Source organism: Sapajus apella, unplaced genomic scaffold (genome assembly GCF_009761245.1).
Source record: "Sapajus apella isolate SASKATOON/1434 unplaced genomic scaffold, GSC_monkey_1.0 scaffold141, whole genome shotgun sequence".
Taxonomy (NCBI): Eukaryota; Metazoa; Chordata; class Mammalia; order Primates; family Cebidae; genus Sapajus; species Sapajus apella.
In genome coordinates, this window is record NW_022437081.1 from 277591 (window position 1) to 296798 (window position 19208).

General features: G+C 36.4%; 1 protein-coding gene across 8 annotated transcripts in view; it reads left to right on the forward strand.

Moving 5' to 3' along the window:
• The window catches only part of INTS6L (integrator complex subunit 6 like), a 60914-nt gene that overhangs the window by 25430 nt on the left and 16276 nt on the right, over window positions 1-19208 (forward strand). For 6 of the 8 annotated variants that reach the window (XM_032264064.1, XM_032264065.1, XM_032264060.1 and 3 more), the window contains exons 4-9: window positions 618-707; window positions 956-1139; window positions 1395-1523; window positions 4024-4187; window positions 6371-6523; window positions 10831-10963. In XM_032264064.1, the coding sequence (XP_032119955.1) occupies window positions 618-707; window positions 956-1139; window positions 1395-1523; window positions 4024-4187; window positions 6371-6523; window positions 10831-10963 (853 nt within the window). Of the gene's footprint in view, window positions 1-617; window positions 708-955; window positions 1140-1394; window positions 1524-4023; window positions 4188-6370; window positions 6524-10830; window positions 10964-19208 lie in introns of those variants that run through there. The other 2 variants (XR_004264481.1, XR_004264482.1) reach the window with 2 other exon arrangements.

The window sequence follows — 19208 nt, forward strand, 5'->3', positions numbered from 1 at the left end:
GCTAAAATTGTCTACCATGAGATAATCAGATATTTGAGAATGGTGTGAATAAACTGCTGAGAAATATCAGAACAAGACAATTGGAAAGATACTTTTAATGTCCTTAACTCCTCTGTCCCTCCCATTTTGATGAAAAAACTCTAGGATAAGAAGGCAGAGTAGCATTTGCTGTTGCTCGCATTGTCCTCTCCTCCTCTAAAGTCTGTGTTCACGGTAACCAATGTCACTCTCCAGGTTGCAGCGTGTAAGTTACTAGTGTCCTATCTGTGCCAGGATTTTGACTGAAGTGAATGGATTCATGAGGGTGGATGGTAATGCCAGTATAATCTTGTAATATTATTTCATGATTACTTGGAAAGCAGAGTGAGAGAGGTATTTGAAAGTTAATGGTTTGGGGAGTTCCTGAATTATAAGAATTCCTCAGGTTATTGCTGAATGTTACCTCTTCAGAGGTTGTTATTTTGATACCCACCCATTTTGTTCCCTAATCATTTCCTCCTTATTTATCCAGACAAATGTTATCATTTACTTAAGAGATCATTAGAAAGGCAAGTGTAAAAGTTTGAATACACTTTTATTACTTTACATGGCTCTAATGCTTTTTAAATGTATTTTAGGGAAGAAATCCATTTTTTTTAGAACCATCTATTTTAATTACCATCACAGATGGAAACAAGTTAACAAGTACTGCTGGTGTTCAAGAAGAGGTGAGATTTTTTTTTTTTTTTTTTTTTTTTTTTTTTTTTTTGTTTAAGTGGCAGGGAACATGCAGCTATTTCTGTGGGAGGCATTTCCAGTTAAGAATAAGTTTGGTCAAATCACCCATCTTGGTAATCCTTGAAAGATTGCTTAATTTTATTGAGTTGCATGAAAGAAAAGTGAACCATTTAATTCTTCATTTTTACATGGGTTGTTATGATTATGATGAACATTTTTCACATTTTTTCCTTATCAGCTCCATCTTCCTTTGAATTCCCCTCTGCCTGGAAGTGAACTAACCAAAGAACCTTTTCGTTGGGATCAAAGGTTATTTGCCCTGGTGTTGCGTTTGCCTGGAGTGGCTTCTACCGAACCAGAGCAATTAGGGAGTGTACCAACTGATGAATCTGCCATCACACAGATGTGTGAGGTCACAGGAGGTATTGGCAATATTTAATGTTTCTGAGAAGAATTCAGAGCACAGAGTATATTTTTCATTAAATGCCGTATTCAGTCTTTACTTGTTTTCCTTCAAAGTCTTTTAGCTGTTGCTTAAGGTCATCATTGGTATGATATTGGCTGCTAATGTAGTTATGATTATTTCAAGTTATATTTTAGGATTTTTAAATGCTTGTATTATGAAATCATATTTTATTTGATCAAACTTATGCTATTTATTTTTCCTTCTGGGATAGGTCGCTCCTACTGTGTCAGAACACAAAGAATGTTGAATCAATGTTTAGAATCTCTAGTTCAAAAAGTTCAGAGTGGTGTAGTTATTAATTTTGAAAAAACGGGACCAGATCCACTTCCTATTGGAGAAGGTATAGTAGATAATTCTTTTAACCCTAAAATGTTATATAGGAGAATGAGAAGATATTAAATAAATTGTACAGACACAATCTTCACTATCCACATGCATTTGAGTGGTTACAAGCATCCATCCAAACAACTACCATCCATTCACTGCTTATGTATATGTGTCAGGTGGCCAAATTCTAACAACTTTAATTTCATGTTGAATGTCCCTAAAAACATGTTTCCTTTTCCTGGTGCATTTTATATTCCCTGGTCCCAGTCTTTGGATGACACTGACTCATTCACCTCTCTATTCACAAAATGTCTGGAGATTCACTGTGGTATGCACTTAAGAAATAACCTGGTTTTGGTTTTTTGAGTGCCAAATATGCTAAGCCCTCTTTATGAAATCTGTGTTGTTAGTTTCTGCACCTCAGCAAGAGATTGTGAATGTTTATCCAGGAGCTGCTTATCTTCTCTAAGATCCTACACTAGTATTTTCCTGGTCACTTTTTCACTTTGAAGTTAAGGGTTAAGCAAACTTTTTCCAAATGAGATTTCACGGAACGTTCGACATACTAAAATTGATGAAAGTAGACTGACTTTTGCCTAGAGGAAGTAAAATCATAGTGAATTTCCAGATAGTTTGTGAATGGATGTTTGTGATTACTTGAATGCAAATGGATTTCAAAGCACCATGGTAATGCATTGCAAAAACAGAGCTCCTAGAAAGAGTGTGTGTGTGTGTGTGTGTGTGTGTGTGTGTGTGTGTGTGTGTGTGTGCGCGTGCGTGTATAGAGTCCATTATTATTACCACAGTGCTTGTCTAGCCTGATTTATATGTTTTAATTGCCTTCGCCAGGAACAAAGAAGCCAAATGCAAGGGCAGAAAGCTACACATTTCTGTCTGAAGCAGTGGCTCCTGTGGCTTCTGATCTTTTGTTGTTGTTGTTACTATTTTGCTCTTTAGTTCCCCATCCTTTTGAGGAGCTGTTGGAAAAAAATATAGACCCTTTTCCCTATAAATATACACATAGGTGACACACCCACAATTTTGTATATAATCTCAGGGTTTTTTTGGACTTCCAAGTTAAGAACACCTGCCATAAGACTGAGACCCCACAGCCTATTGTAAATTAACTGTGTAGGAAGGGCATGTTACACTGCTAGCAATCCAAAATTTCGTACTCACTACCTTAGCATAAACTGGGAGCTTACATATTGAAATCCTAGTGGGATTTGGTGTCATGTAAATGGCTCAGATTTTTTTTCTAGTTCCAGTTCTCCTTTGTCCCGAGTTCTTAACCTTTCAGGTTCTGATGAACAAACCCTTTCCTCAGAAAAATACACATTGTCAGAATTGTGAGCTCAACTTCAGGGAGGTCCTCGAAAGCCATTATACATTTTCTTCCCTAGTGCACAGTGGACCCATTAAATCTCTTAGCTTTGAGGCCTTTAAGCCATGCCACAGGCAACTAAGTCTTCCCTCCTTTGCCTTCTGTCTCTTACTGGAATAAAACCAAGGGAGGACTTCCTTTATTTTCTGACACTTGTCATTCTTCAGTTGCCTTAGCCACTTGAGCTGCCCTTTTCGAATGTCAAGAAATTAGAAAGAGAAAAAGAAATTACTTGTTTAAAGTAATGCTTAAATAAGTTATTCAAATGACTGGTAATTTAAGAAAAATGAGACTCAAATCATTAAAACATATCTTTTACAAATATTATTATTGAAAGGTTATATAACTCTGCCTTGCCCTGATTTTGGGGGGGGGGGGGGGGGGGGGGGCTAAGGAAATGAAATATGCTAGTTTAAATCATTAAAATGCATTCAGGATACATGATTCAGTATTATACAATGCCCAGTGTCCCTGGAATTCTGATGGTAGATGGAGAAACCATAGTGAATTTGCCCACAATAAACTTGATGTATTTGCTTTGTGCTCCCCTCAACTATATACACATTTGTCAGCATTTCTTCTATCTTTAAGTGAATTTGGCTAGTTTTTATTTTGCCTTTGTGGTCATTGGGTCTAATTGTTTGATAAAGAATACTTTTTCATGTATTTGGAAATAGAAAGAATATATAAATGGAATTTATGATCTATTTTTGTCAGATTCCAGAAATGTAAAAACTATACCAGGGAGTGAACAATTTCATTTGCCTAATTTAGTAATTGAATTCTTGAAAAACAACTGTAGTGTTTTGATGTATTTAATTTATGCATCTGAGTCTGAGAAAATTTAGAACTAGTTTTACAATAGTTTTCTGCATAACTGCATATTCTCTTACTAGGTGAAGAGCAGTGGGGGGTGTTGGGTTAGAAGGGATAGATTAGATGAAAAAAGTTGCCAGAGAGAACATTTAGAAATCCTAGTAGAGTCACTTTTTTTTTCTTCTTCCGTTTTTCACGAATCATTGTTCTTGTTTTATTTTGGACTTTGCTTTCAGCTGGAAAATTTGTACAAGAAGATCAGCAGCTGTAAAAAGAAATTCACGCCTTAGTTTGTCTTTTGTTTAACTTTTAGATGGACTTATGGATTCATCTAGGCCAAGCAATTCATTTGCTGCTCAGCCATGGCATAGTTGTCATAAACTCATTTATGTACGACCTAACTCTAAAACTGGTGTTCCTGTTGGACATTGGCCAATTCCAGAATCTTTTTGGCCAGATCAGAATTTACCTTCACTAGTAAGTGTCATAAAACAAAAAGGTAAACATCATTCTGGATTTTCAATTTTCTGATTACAGTGAACTTTTAAAAATGGCTTATAGCCCTTTAATCCATGCCATAGGAAAGTAAGTCTTCCCTCCTCTGCCTTCTGTCTCTTACTGGAAGTCTAGCTTTGTGCCTAAAAGCAAGGGAGGACTTCCTTTATTTTCTGACACGTGTCATTCTTCAGTTTTCTTTGCCACTTGAGCTACCCTTTTTGGATGTTAAAACATTGCTGTTTTTGATGCTGTTGTAGTCTGCGACTAGGTTTTCATTTCAGAGCAGCTGACTTGATGTATGTGGCAAACACAACGTCTGAAAAGTATTGGCCTTGGTTTTCATACATAGCCTCAGGAAGGTTGAACATAGTTTACACCTTGGATAGGTTCTGGGAACATATTAAAAACATTATTCAAAATTCTACTTCTTCCCACTTTTCATCTTTTTGTAATCAATGGACTTTTGTAGCAATATACCTTTTAATGGTAGGTAATTAAGCAATATTTTAAAAATGATCTCTAAGCAAGGACTTGTCTTTTTGGTCACTGTATTTAGTAGGACAGGCTTTGCTATTATAGTTGGTCCTAGTGCCAGATCAATTGGCTTTTTTTTTTTTTTTTCTGTATGGAGGGCATTGTCTAGTAATAAGGGAGAAGATGTGAAACCAACTCTCTTTTTTCTTTTCTCCCCTCCTGCAAATTGTAAGAAGGCCTGAGTAATCTCCCTTGTGTGGGCTTGGGAGGGGACACAAACAAATCATGACTTCTTCTATTTAACATCTTCCTAGTTCAGTTCATCTATATTCTGTCTCAGTTTTAGAAATTTCTGACAGTGAACTGCATTTTCTCCTGGATTACTTTTTTTAGGCTTCTGCACTTTTTTTAGAAGTAGTCATGAAAGACCTGAATGTAAGACCGAAGAGCCCTTTAGGCCCCTGCTGTGGGTGAGGGGAGATGTCCCACCCCTCTCTTCTGGGCTTCACGGTGTTACACCTGTCAAACCTCAGCACTTCCACACTCCAGAGTACAGGCTTTATGATAAATTTACTTCATTTTTGCTAGCAACAAAGCTTCATTTATGTCTTTATTGCATTTTTACCTGTTCAAATCTAAGGAGTCAGAAACCTTTCACAAGGTTAATTAAAATGAAGTTGGGGAAAAAAATAGACTAAAAGACTTTCCAAGTAATTCACATATAGCTCATGTTACCATTCTTCCATCTTTAAAAGTTCATTTGAGAGCTTTTTTTCTCAACCCCCAGACATCTTATAATTGTAAATTAGAAAGTCAAATGACTGTGTTTTTCTTTTTTATAAAGGAAGCAGAGATATTTTATCATATTCATATTAGCCTTACAGATTTCTCAAAAAGAATAGGCTGACCCACTTCCTACCTTGTCTCTGGGATTTGTCCTGTGTCTTTCTTTCTCCATATTGCCCTTGCTGTTCGCCTTTCTCTCTCTGGTGCTCTCCAATCACACTAGCTAAACCTGTTAATTAAATGGCTTCTCCATTAATCTGCTCAAGTACCCCAGGTACACAGGCGTTTGCAGCCCAGTGCAAAGCATCCCCAGCTCCAGCTATTCAAGGCAAACACGTTGGTGTTAGCAATGCTGCAAATCTCCGTCTGGGCCCTGGCGTTATGACTGGCTTATTATCAGTCTCTGTCTTGCCCTTTCTATGCCTCTACTATTTTTCATCTTGCTTGTTAATGGCTTTAGCCCTCTCCTTACCTTACTAGAAAGTTGTATGGATTTCTTCATCCTCAGCAGTATCTGGACGATCTGTAACCTCATGGTAAAAAGGAATGAAGGGCAGGCAATTCTTGGAGGTCACAAAATTGATCTGAAATTCAACGTTCATCCTATGAATCATAGTAACTTCTTAAACATATTCAAAATAATTTTTTTTCAATTCACTGAAATTCTAGTTATGAGTGTTGTAATTTACCTTTCCTCTTCCTGATGTCAAGTAGATCGTAAAGAATCTGATCCCTCTCTCCCATGGGAGCCATTGATGGTTCTTAGAGATCCAGTAATCCTCTTTCTCAAAATGATAGTCTATATCTCAGTGATAGTATAACAAGATATAAAAGGACTTGCAGAATTGTCAGAAATCTAAGCTTGCTTTGAGACCTAACCACTTTTTTCTGCTTTGTTTTAGCCTCCACGAACATCTCATCCTGTTGTGAGGTTCTCCTGTGTAGATTGTGAGCCAATGGTAATAGACAAACTTCCTTTTGACAAATATGAACTTGAACCTTCACCCTTAACTCAGTATATCTTGGAACGAAAGTCTCCCCATACCTGCTGGCAGGTACTTATCCTTACGTATTAGCCAAATATCTGTAACCACTCTAGGATCTGGGAATTATTTTAAGAAGCTTCAAAGGTTAATCTGAAAATAATTGGACTGACTGTTAATAATGTTTCTCATGAATGCTGTCAAATAAACGACAGGGCCAAGCAAATAATTTCAGACTAATATGAATCATTAGTCCACTGTATATTGCCATTTAAAGGAATAGAGTCTGATGAAACCTATGTATTTGAGTATTTGGAGGACCCCTTGAAGTTTATCCGTGGAACCCAGCTTAACAATCCCTAATTAAAGGATGTAATTCACTTCAGGTATGGCATCTACAGCTGAAGCAAGTTGTTCAGCCCTTACTTTGAACTTGACAGATTGGAAGTATAGGATAGTTTAGGCAAAAAACCATAAGCCCTGAAACTAATTTCTGTATTACTGTGATGTGATAAAACTCCTATAGTACAAATCACACTAATGTGTGTAGTGTCGATTTTGCAACTTAGATGAGACAAATGCATAGAGATATCATACACTGGTTCTTCCAAATGTTACCCTTAAGCTCAAAGGACTTACTGATTGGTTAATAGAGTCACCTGTAGAGTTTAATTTGTAAAAATTCAGAGATGGCAGTCACAGCCTTTTTATGTGGATACAACAAAAAAGTCCTACACTGTAAAGATGTGTGTTCTATTTCTAAACTGTAAAGATGTATGTTCTATTTCTATTGCTATATAGGACTATATAGCAATCAGTAACTGTTAGGCTCTATTTATGCAAGGAACACTTTCAGACTGCCATCTGTTTTATCCTAAAATGTGAGATTATTGCTACAAGTTGTCTGTAAGCTACTTAAATTCTCCCAAGATGTCACAGCTAGTTAGAAAAAAGGAGCAGGCCTAAAGCAAGAATGTAAAAGCACAAGAAACAGAATAATCCCATAAACATAATACTGAGTGAAGAAGCTAGACAGAAAAGATCACATATTGTATAATTCCATATTATATACTTTCAGAGAGAGGTAAAACTAACCTACTCTGTTAGAAGTCAGGATAGTGGTTTCCCTTGGGGGGATGCAAGGTAGTGGACAGAAGAGGACACAAGGGGATGTTTGGTTTTGTTCTGTTTCTTTCTTTTCTTCCTTTCTTTCTCTTTTTTTTTTGGAGAGGGTTCAACCTGTTGCCCAGGCTGGAGTGCAGTAAGGCAATCGCAGCTCACTGTAGCCTCGACCTCCTTGGCTCAAGCAAAGGGATCCTCCCACCTCAGCCCCCGAGAGGAGCTAAGACTATAGGCACATACCACAATTCCTGGCTAATTTTTTATTTTTATTGTTTTATAGAGACGGAGCCTCGCTGTATTGCCCAGGCTGGTCTCCAACTCCTGGGCTCAAGTGATCCTCTCACTTTAGCTTCCCAGAGTGCTGGGATTATGGCATCAACCACTGTGCCCAGCCATGTTCTGCTTTTTGATTCGTGCTTTTTACACATGTACATTCACTTTGTGAGCATTCATTGAGCTATATACTTATAGTTTGCCCACAAAGTGCTAGAAATGTAGAGATATGGATAACAGGTTGCTAATTTAAAATAAAGATATGACATTTGAATATATGGGTTGAAAAACATTTTTACAATGAAAACAAATACAAACTATAGCTTTTCCCTCAAATAACCCCTCTTTGCTACGTACATTGCTTGGAAACCTTCTTTAGAGAAACTTAAGAAATGCTGTCCTCGTTCCTGTACAACCCCTTAAATATGTCATATGCCTTTTTCCTGTACCTTATGTTACTTTGTTTTAGAGTATTCTTTTTTTTTTTTTTTTTTTTTTTTTTGAGGCAGAGTCTCGCTCTTGTTGCCTAGGCTGGAGTGCAATGGAGTGATCTTGGCTCACTGCAACCTCCACCTCCTAGGTTCAAGCAATTCTCCTGCCTCAGCCTCCCAAGTAGCTGGGATTATAGGTATACACTACTACGCCCGGCCAATTTTTGTATTTTTAATAGAGACGGGGGGTTTCTCCATGTTGGTCAGGTTGGTCTCGACCTCAGGTGATCTGCCCACTTCAGCCTCCCAAAGTGCTGGGATTACAAGTGTGAGCCACCATGCCTGGCTTAGAGTATTCTTAATGTGATAAATTAGTGGGAGTGAAAAAGAATAAAATGAACCAGGAGCCAGGAAATTTGGCAAAACCACAATGGAGACTGGAGCCTAACCCTAGTTCTGTCACCAAATGTGTGGCCTTGCACTAGGCACTTACTTTCTCTGAACTAGCTCTAAAGATTCTTTAGAGCCCTAAAAATTCATGAATCTTTGGCTGATAAGGAGGAAAAACTCAAGGGGCCAAGGAAGGTAGGAAAGAGAAAGAAAGAAACAAAATACAGTGCTTTTCTTTTCATAGGAATCATAGATCTGACCCTTGACTGCCTTGTGCATGTGATTTTTTTTTTAATCTTTCTTTGATGAATTTTTCCTCTCTTCTAATATACACTCTTAGGAAATAAAATCCAGCATGCTTTATTGCAGTTCTCTCTATTATGGTTCAAATTATGACACAAAATCTAGTAGACTCATGTTTTAGTACAACTCATGTTCTATGGGGTCATAAATTACATTACATAAATTATATCAATTTATTCTTGGTGATAACTTAATATTATAAGAAAGTCGTAAATTGGTAGGTGATATTGCTGGTACCAAGAACTAGCAAGGCAAATGGATTCTGCTAAATGTCAGGGTTCGACTTTTGTTGTAAACGATCCTGCCAAAGGACTTTGGAAAAGTAAAGGTCCAGGTCTCTAAAGGTATATATTGATAGTTTGGAGCAAGGACTCTGAACATGGAACAGAGGAAACATGGCAGCTAGGGGACCCAAGCACAACGTATCAACTGTATGGGGGCTAATGATACAGGAATCACATCAGGTAATCAATAAGGAGTAAGAAGATAGTTGTATGGAATCAAGATCAATGTTTTAATCTTCATTGAATGTTTACCAGCATAACTTTTTAATTTTTATTTATTTATTTATTATTATTTTTGAGACGGAGTCCTGCTCTGTCGCCCAGGCTGGAGTGCAGTGGCACAATGCTCACTGCAACCTCTACCTCCCGGGTTCAAGTGATTGTCGTGCTCAGCCTCTCGAGTAGTTGGGATTAAAGGCACGCCACCACGCCGCTAATTTTTGTATTTTTTAGTAGAGATAGGGTTTCACCATGTTGGTCAGGCTGGTCTCAAACTCCTGACCTCAGGTGATCCTCCCTCCTTGGCCTCCCAAAGTGCTAGGATTACAGGTGTGAACCACTGTACTTGGCCACTATCGGCATAGCTTATAAGAGAAAATGCCTTCCAGATTGACCCAAAGTATCTCCTTGCTGCCTCAAAATAATTAGCACCAATGACTGGTTTACTGTAATAGGTTACTCAGTAAATATTTATTGAATGAAAAATGAATAAAGGGATAGGGGAAGGGGGCAGAAAGAGGAATAGAGCGAAGACTTAATAATAGTACAATGAAGACTGTTTATATAATCCTTTAAGTAGGATTTGTTTCTGTAATTTCATGCTTCAGGCATGGGACCATGTTCTATTTTCATCACAGTCTGCACTCTGGTTACCACTTGTTCTGGTTACCACTTGTTCTTTTGAGAAGTTTATTTGTTTTAGTGGCTGATTTCCTCTTAGCAGTATTTCAACTTTATTTTTCATTGTGCTAAGTAAGTAAATATTTGGGTACTGTTGATGTGGCCTGTGGTCTCTGAATGGTTGTTGCGTAGTATAGTTTCATTTCTTAATATAATTTATAGAAAAGATGCAATCTGAACACTCGTATTTAATATGATTTTTTTTTTTTTTTTTGAGACAGGATCTCGCTCTGCCATACAGGGTAGAATGTAGTGGCATAGTCATGGCTCACTGCAGCCTCGACCTCCTGGGCTCAAGCCATCCTCCTGCCTCAGCCTCCCAAGGATCTGGGACCATAGGCGCATGCCACCACACTTGGCTAATTTTTTAAATTTGTTGTAGAGATGAGGTCTCCCTGTGTTGCCCAGCCTGGTCTCAAACTCCTGACCTCAAGCAATCCTTCCACCTCAGTCTCCCAAAGTGCTAGGATTACAACCGTGAGCCACTTATAATCCTAGTACATAAACCTGGCCTACTATAATACATTTTGACACAACCATAGGCTAAAACCACTATTGCTATTTTTAAACTACAATCAAATTGTGCCATAGATGCTGCTATGGAATGTTACTGTGGGTTTGGTTTGACATAAAATCCTTATTTTCATCACTGTGCATTACTTCATGTTCCTCTTAGGTATTTGTTACTAGCAGTGGAAAGTACAATGAACTTGGATATCCATTTGGTTATTTAAAAGCCAGTACAACTTTAACTTGTGTAAACCTCTTTGTGATGCCTTATAACTACCCAGTTTTACTTCCTCTTTTAGGTAAGTGAAACATGTGCCATTGAATCATCTATAAAAGACAATAGAAATGAAAAATCAATAATGGACTAAGCATTTTAAATGTAGATGAAAGTAAAAAACTGATTTGAAAGGATAGAATTTGCATATTGTTTTCTGTTTTGTTTTCTTTTGTTGTTTTTACTTCAAACAGAAGAGACACTTGACCTTCACTGCGGAACTGCGGGATTCTTACGCTGTTCTTCAGGTTGCAACTTCCAATGCACGCCCTGCCCCCAACCCCCAGTTTGAAGTGCACTTGGCTTTTTTGTACACTAGTCTGGGCCAAAAAATACCAAAAGAGAGCTACCATGGGGTGCGAGTACTGGCTTGTACTTGTTTCTCCTCATAAGATAAATGATCTTGAGGTATCTGTTTTAGGCCGAGTATTGAGTTAAGGAACTAGGTTCCAGAGTAAATTCTGCAATGACTGTGGTTGTAGAACTGTGGTTTCCATAGCAAGATTCTGAAAGAAACAACTCAAGAAGCTGTTACTCAGATACTAATGAAAATGTGTATGGAGATTTTTTTCCCCTTTATTTGAAGAGCCACATCTGTTTAGAGTAATGTAATACTGCACAGTATCCTTCTAATTGTAACATTTGGTCGAGTTTCTTAATTTCTGCAAAAAGCGTCAAACCTTTACTAAGTTTTCATGTGATCATTAAAACTGTAAGACTTTTAGTGCTATAAATACAACGTGCAATGAATATGCTGAAATTGCAATACTTTTAAATGTTGAGTTAAGAAGTTTGAGTCATCATAAATATATTAGTATGATTATTTTATATAACCTATCTACTTTACTTCTCAGTCTAACCTAACAGGAATGTTCTCTAAGAGTTGATTGTCATTAACATAAGATATAGGTTATATCTTTCATATTAATAAGACTGCCAGTAAAAAAAAGTCTGCGTTTTGCAGATTTATTTATCTCTTTTCTTAAATATGTCTTTATGACTTCCATTTCTACAACTGTAAAGTGAAGAGATTAGACTATGTAATTTTCACTTAAACTGTTAATGGTATTATTTTTCTATTTTTTAAGTACACTTTTTGGATCTACTTTATTGAGTTATTGAAATACAAAAAGCTGTACATATTTAATGTATACAACTTGATGAGTTTGGAGATAAGTATATACCCATTAAACCATCACCTCACTCTATGCCATAAACCTATCAGTCACCTCCAAAAGTTTCCTCCTGCCCTGATAAGATCTACCCTCTTACTGGTCTTTTAAGTACACAAGACAGTATTGTTTACTTTAGGTACTATTCTAGAAAACATTATGCTGATTGAAATAAGCCAGACACAGAAGAACAGTTACTACATGATACCACTTACACACTTTTTATTTTGAGATAAATAAACTGCATGTGAATTGTAGATTCACATGCAGTTGTAAGAAATAATATAGAAAATGTAGAATATAGAAAGAGATGACCTCAAAAGCAGAGGCTACAAAAACAAAACTAGACACATGGGACTATATCAAATTTAAAAACTTGTGCATCAAGGAGCACAATCAATAGGCAGCCTGAGGAATAGGAGAAACTATTTGCAAATAATATATCTTATAAGGTCTTAATTTCTAAAAAACATAAGGAAGTCTTACATTTCAGTAACAAAACCCTAAGTGGCCTGGTTAGAAAAATGGGCAAAGGACTTGAATAGATATTTCTCCAAGGAAGATGTACAAATGGCCAACAATCATATCAAAAGATGCTCAACATCACTAATCATTAGAGAAATGCAAATCAAAACTACAGTAAGGCATTACATTACACCCCTCAAGATGGTCACTATCACAAAAATAGAAGATGACAAGTGTTGGTAAGGAGGTGGAGAAACTGGAATTCTTGTGCACTCTTGGGAATGTAATATGGTGCAACCACTATGGAAAACAGAAGTACCACAGAAAATTTAAAATAGAATTACCATATGATCCAGCAATTCCATTTCTGAGTATATATCCAGAAGACTTGAATCCAGGATCTTGAAGGTATATTTGCACACCCGTGTTCACTGCAGCATTATTCACATTAGCAAAAAAAAAAAAAAAAAAAAAAAAAAGTCCATTGATAGATGAATGGATAAAGAAAATGTGTTGTATATACATGCAATGGAATGTTATTCAGCCTTAGGAAATTTTGTGACATACTACAATATGGATGAACCTAGTGGACTTATGCTAAGTGAAATAAGCAAATCTCAAAATGACAAATATTGTATGATTCCACTTATATGAGGTATTAAAGTAGTCAAACTCATAGAAACAGGGGCTGGGTGAGGGGAAGATGAGGACTTGTTCTTCAGTGGGTAATAGAGTTTCAGTTTTGTAAGTGGAAAAACCTCTAGTGATCTGTGGCACAGCAATATGCTTACAATTAATTGGACTTTACAGTGAAAACTGGTTAAGATGGTAAGTATTACATGTTTTTAAACACGATTTCTTTTTTGAGACAGTCTCTCTTTGTTGCCCAGGCCAAAGTGCAGTGGCATGATCACTGCACTCTTGCTACAACCTCCGCCTCCTGGATTGAAGTTATTCTCCTGCCCCAGCCTCCTGAGTAGCCAGGATTACAGGTGTACACCACCATGCCTGGTTAATTTTTGTATTTTTAGTAGTGATGGGGTTTCACCATGTTGGCCAGGCTGGTCTTGAACTCCTGACCTCAAGTGATCTGTTCAACTCGGCCTCCCAAAGTGCTGGGATTGCAGGTGTGAGCCACTGTGCCCAGCCTAAACACAATTTTTAATAACATTTTTTAAAAAGAAATAATATAGAAATATCTTATGTCCTCTTTACTCAGTTTTCCCAAATGAAAGTCTTGCAAAACTATGGTACAGTATCACAATTGTGATATTAACATTGATGCAGTGAAGATACAGAACATTTTCCTCACCATAAAGGTCCCTTATGTGGCCCTTATTACAGCCACATCTACCTCCCTCCTGTACCCACCTGCTCCTTAACCACGGGCAACCACTAATCTGTTCTACATTCTACAATTTTATTATATCAAGAATATATAAATGGAACATTCGGTATGTAATGTTTTGGGATTGGCTTTTTTCACTCAGTGTAATTCTCTAGAGATTCCTCCAGGTTGTTGCAGGTATCAATAGTTTGTTCCTCTTCACTGCTGAGTTTACATACTGTAACATGAATATACCACAGTTTCTCCACCTGTTTACCTATTGAAAGACATCTGTGTCATTTATGCTTTTTGGCTATTGTGAGTAAAGCTACTGTAAACATTTACATATAGGTTATGAACATAAGTCTTCACTTCTCTGAGATAAATGCCCAGGAGTGCAATTGCTGGATCCTATGGTAGTTGCATGTTTAGTTATTTAAGAAAGAGCTTAAGTGTTTTCCAGAGTAGCTATACCATTTGACATTCTCACCATCAGTGTATGAGTGAATCAGTTTCTCTGCATCTTCACCAGGCTTTGGTGTTAGTATTTTTTAAATTTTAGCCATTTCGATAGGTGTATGGTGATACAGCATTGTGGTTTCTATGTGCTCATGTGCCATTGTATATGTTCTTTGGCAAACTGACTTCTCCCTATATTTTAATTAGATTGTTTGCTTTTGTTACTGTTGAGTTTTGAGAGTTCCTTATATATTGTAGATACTAGTCCTCTGACAGGTGACTTGTGAATACTTACTTAGATCTTTTTTGATCTTTCATCAGTGTTATCCAGTTTTCTGCATGCAAATACAGTGCATATTTTGTTATATTTACACTTATTTCGTGTTTTAGGTGATTGCAAATGGTATTATATTTTTGATGTTGGTATCTATATATTCACTGCTAGAATGTACAAATACAATTGATTTTTATGTTAATATTGTATCCTGTAACTTTACTGAACTCACTTATTAGTTGTAGGAGAGTTTTGTAGATTCCCTGGAATTTTCAATATAGGCAATTATGTCATCTGCAAATAGAGACAATTTTACCTTTTACTTTCTTATCTGTGTGCTTTTTATTTTCTTTTCTTGCCTTACTGTGCTGTAAAGAACTTCCAGCACTGTGTTGACTGGCAGTGGTAAGATGTATGTTCCTTCAGTGCTTGACAACTATGCCTTGTTCCCAGTGTTATGTGTTGGGGAGGGGAGGTATTCATTCTTTCGTTAAGCACAATTCTTTTTTAGATTTTCTTTATCAAGTTGAAGAGTTCTGGCTGGGTGCACTGGCTCATGCCTGTAATCTCAGCACTTTGGGATGCTGAGGCGGTTGGATCACCTGAGGTCAGGAGTTCGAGACCAGCCTGACCAACATGGCAAAACCCTATCTCTACTAAAAAAACACAAAAATTAGCCAGGCATGGTGGCATGCACCTGTAGTCCCAGCTACTTGGGAGGCTGAGGCAAGAGAATTGCTTGAACCCAGGAGGCGAAGGTTGCAGTGAGCTGAGATCGCGCCACTGCACTCCAGCCTGGGAGACGGTGCAGCACTTTGCCTCAAAAAAAAAAAAAAACTTGAAGAGTTCCCCTTCTATTTCTATTTTTCTGAGTTTTTAAAAATCATAAGTAGGTGTTACAGCTTCTCAACTGCCCTTTCTTTCCCTCCCTCCCTTCCTTCCTTCCTTCCCTCCCCTTCTCTCCTCTCTCTCTCTCGCTCTCTTTTTCTCTTTCTTTTGTCTTGCTGTGTTGCCCAGGCTGGAATTCAGTGGCACGATCTCAGCTCACTGCAACCTCTGCCTCCCAGGTTCAAGTGATTCTCCTGCCTGAGACTCCCAGGTAGCTGGATTACAGGAATGCACCAGCACACGTGGCTAAGTTCTGTCTTTTTAGTCAGAGTTGGGATTTCACCATGTTGGCCAAGCTGGTCTTGAACTCCTGACCTCAGGCGATCTGTCTGCCTTGGTTTCCCAAAGTGCTGGGATTACAGGCGCGAGCCACTGGGCCCGCCCTCATTGTTCTTTCTGCATAATTTGATATGGCCATATGATTTTACTTCTATGGTCTGTTACTATGATGGATTACACTGACTAATTTTCAAATATTGAACCACCTTTCCATCCCTGAAATAAATCTTACTTGGTCATGGCATATAATTCTTTTCATATATACTACTGAGTTCTATGTGCTAATATTTTGTTGAGTAATTTTATGTCTATATTCATGAAAGATATTGGCCTGTAGTTTTCTTTTTTTGTTATCTTTGGTTTTGGTGTCAAGGTAATACCAGCTCTTTATAGAATGAATTGGGAAGTGCTTCTCCTATTCTGTTTTCTGGAAAAGATTGTGTATGATTGGTATTAATTATTCTGCAAACATTTGATAGAATTCCTGAGTGAAACTATCTGGTTCTAAGCATTCCTGTTGGGAGTTTTAAAATTGTTATTAATTATTCTGTAAACATTTGATAGAATTCCTGAGTGAAACTGTCTGCTTCTAAACATTCCTGTTGGGAGTTTTAAAATTGTTAATTCACTTTCCTTCATGGTTATAGGGTTATTCAAATTATATATTTCATTGAGGGATTATATATTTCATTGAGTGAAATGTGGTTATGTGTCCTTTTGAGGAATCAGTCCATTTGCTCATTTCATTTACACTGTGAAATTTGTGTGTGTAGAGTCATTCTTAGCAATTTCTGATTGTCCTTTTGATGAGTACAGAGTCTTTAGTGATATCACCTATATTATTCCTGGTATTGATGATATGGATCTTGTGTCTTCTTTGTCTTTGTGAGCCTTGCTAGATGTTTGTCACTTTTATTAATCTCATCAAAGAACCAGCTGTTTCATTAATTTTATCTTTTTTCTTTTTAAAATTTCATTGATTTCTTTATTTCCTTTCTTCTTATTTTAAGTTTGTTTTGCGTTTTTGTTTTTTTTTTTTTTCCTAATTCTTGGTATGGGATCTTAAATTATTGGTTTCATGCTTTTCCTCTTTTCTATTGTAAGTAATACTTAGTCCTTTAAATTTCTCTCAGCACTAATTTAGCTGCTTTCCACAAATTTGTTTTTCATTTTCATTCATTTTACTTTGTCTTTTAATTTCTCCTGAGACTTCTTTGACCCATAGATTATTTACAAGTGTATTGTTTGATTTCCGAGTATTTTGAAACGTACCTATTATCTTTCTGTTACTAGTTGCTAGATTGAATTCCATTGTGGTCAGAGGACACATCTGTATATGATATCTACTCTTACAAATATGCTGCTATTTGCTTTATGGCAAAGGATATTTTCTGTCTTAATGTATGTTCCTGCAGTGCTTAAGAATAACGTAGGATTTCATGTTGTTTGATAGGATATTCTACAAGTGTTAAATTGTTACTGTTGGTTGATGGTGTTCTGCTATATCCTTGTTGATTTTCTGTCTATTTGCTCTATCAGTTTTGAGAGAGGAGTGTTGACGTCTCCAACTATAATTGTGGATTTGTCTGTTTCTTTTTCAGTTCCATCAATTTTTGCTTTACCTGTTTTGCAGCTTTTACTTGGTTCATACACATTTAGAATCATTGTGTATTCTTCCTTGATTGATCATTATGTAATGTATGTACCTTTGCTAATTTTCGTTGCTCTTAAGTGTGCTTTATCTGATACTAATGTATCCACTGTTTTTCTTTGACATTTGCATGATATATCTTTTCCCATCATTTTACTTTGAACTTGCCTATAACTGTTATGTTTAAGTGAGTTTCTTACGGACATCACATTTCTGGATCACGTTTTTTAATCCACTTTGCCAATCATTGTTTTCTAATTGGTGTGTTTAGATATCTGCATTTAATGTGATTATTGTTATGTTAGGACTTAAGTATGCCATCTTATATTATCGCTTTCTCTTTGTTCTATCTATTTTTCTTTTTTCTATTTTCATTTTTCTGGCACCTTTTGGGTTATTGAAACATTTTTTAGAATTCCATTTTCTTTTACCTGTAGTTACTTTCAAGTATATCTGATAGGATAGCTTTTTTAGTGTTGCTCCAGGTGTTATATATATATAACTTACCACAGTCTACTCATTCTCATTATTTTACTAATTTGAGTGAAATATAGAAATTTTATCTCTTTATATTCCCTTACCCTTCTCCATTTATAATAAAGTTATCTGAACTATTTTATGTACATTTAGAAATACATGAGGCAGTGTTATAACTTTTGCTTCAACTGTCAAACATAATTTAGAAAACTCCAGATCAAAGTGTATTGTTTTAAACCATATTTTGGCATATCCTGTTCTTTCTTCCTGATATTTAAAGGTTTGTTCATGTTTAATTTCTGTTTAAAGAACATCTTTTAGCTGTTTTTTTAAGGGTAGGTCTACTAGTGACAAATTCTCTTCATTTCTGTTCATCTGAGAATATCTTGATTCTTTCCTTCATTCCTGAAATGTATATATATTTATTTGCCTGGCAAATAGTAAGTGCTCAATAAATGCTGTTATTATTATTGTCATATTAATATCTACCTTAACTTAGTAGCTCTTGAAGGCACTGCTATATTATACTAAGAATATACTTATTGTAAGGCTATTTTATAATTTTGCAGTTTGAGTGGACATGGACAGTTAGTAAAAGGGCTGGTTAAGTTACACAAACTTCATAAGTCCAGAAGCGTCACTATATTACTGCATAGTACAGTAATTGTTCATAATAGTGTCCCTTGTTTTGTTTTTATTAATACTAGATTTCAATCAAATCAAGGTCACAAAAGTTTAATTACTTACCAGAAAATATAAAATATCTCATTTTCTGTAATAGATAAATTAGACTTAATTGTATCAATGAGCTATCAGAAGAATCATGTCAAGAAAGAGGTCACCAGATTGTCGTAGTTAGCAAAGGACTCTCTCTCAATTAGGAAATTAGTTTTTCTAATGAGACCCAATAACTGCAAAAATTAGAGCATTTGTAACAACATTTTTTCCTTTTCTTAAATACACCACATTCAATCCACTTGTTCTTTTAAATTAAGAACTGAGGACTTGTGTAAAAAATAAAATTTAGTTCCATATTAAAACCAGTTATCAGGAGGAAGAAAGGGAGAGGTATGAGAATAGAGAATAGAAGCAGGATAATTGATGTGTATCAATCACTGTGTCTCTGGTACTTCACAGCTTACACTGGTTTGTTTTTTCGTTTTTCATTTTATACAGGGCTTTTACACATACATTATGTAGTTCCTTAGAATAGTCTTGCGGTAAGGCAATGATCATCTAACCCATTTTCTAGATGAAATGGAGGCTTACGAAGGTGAT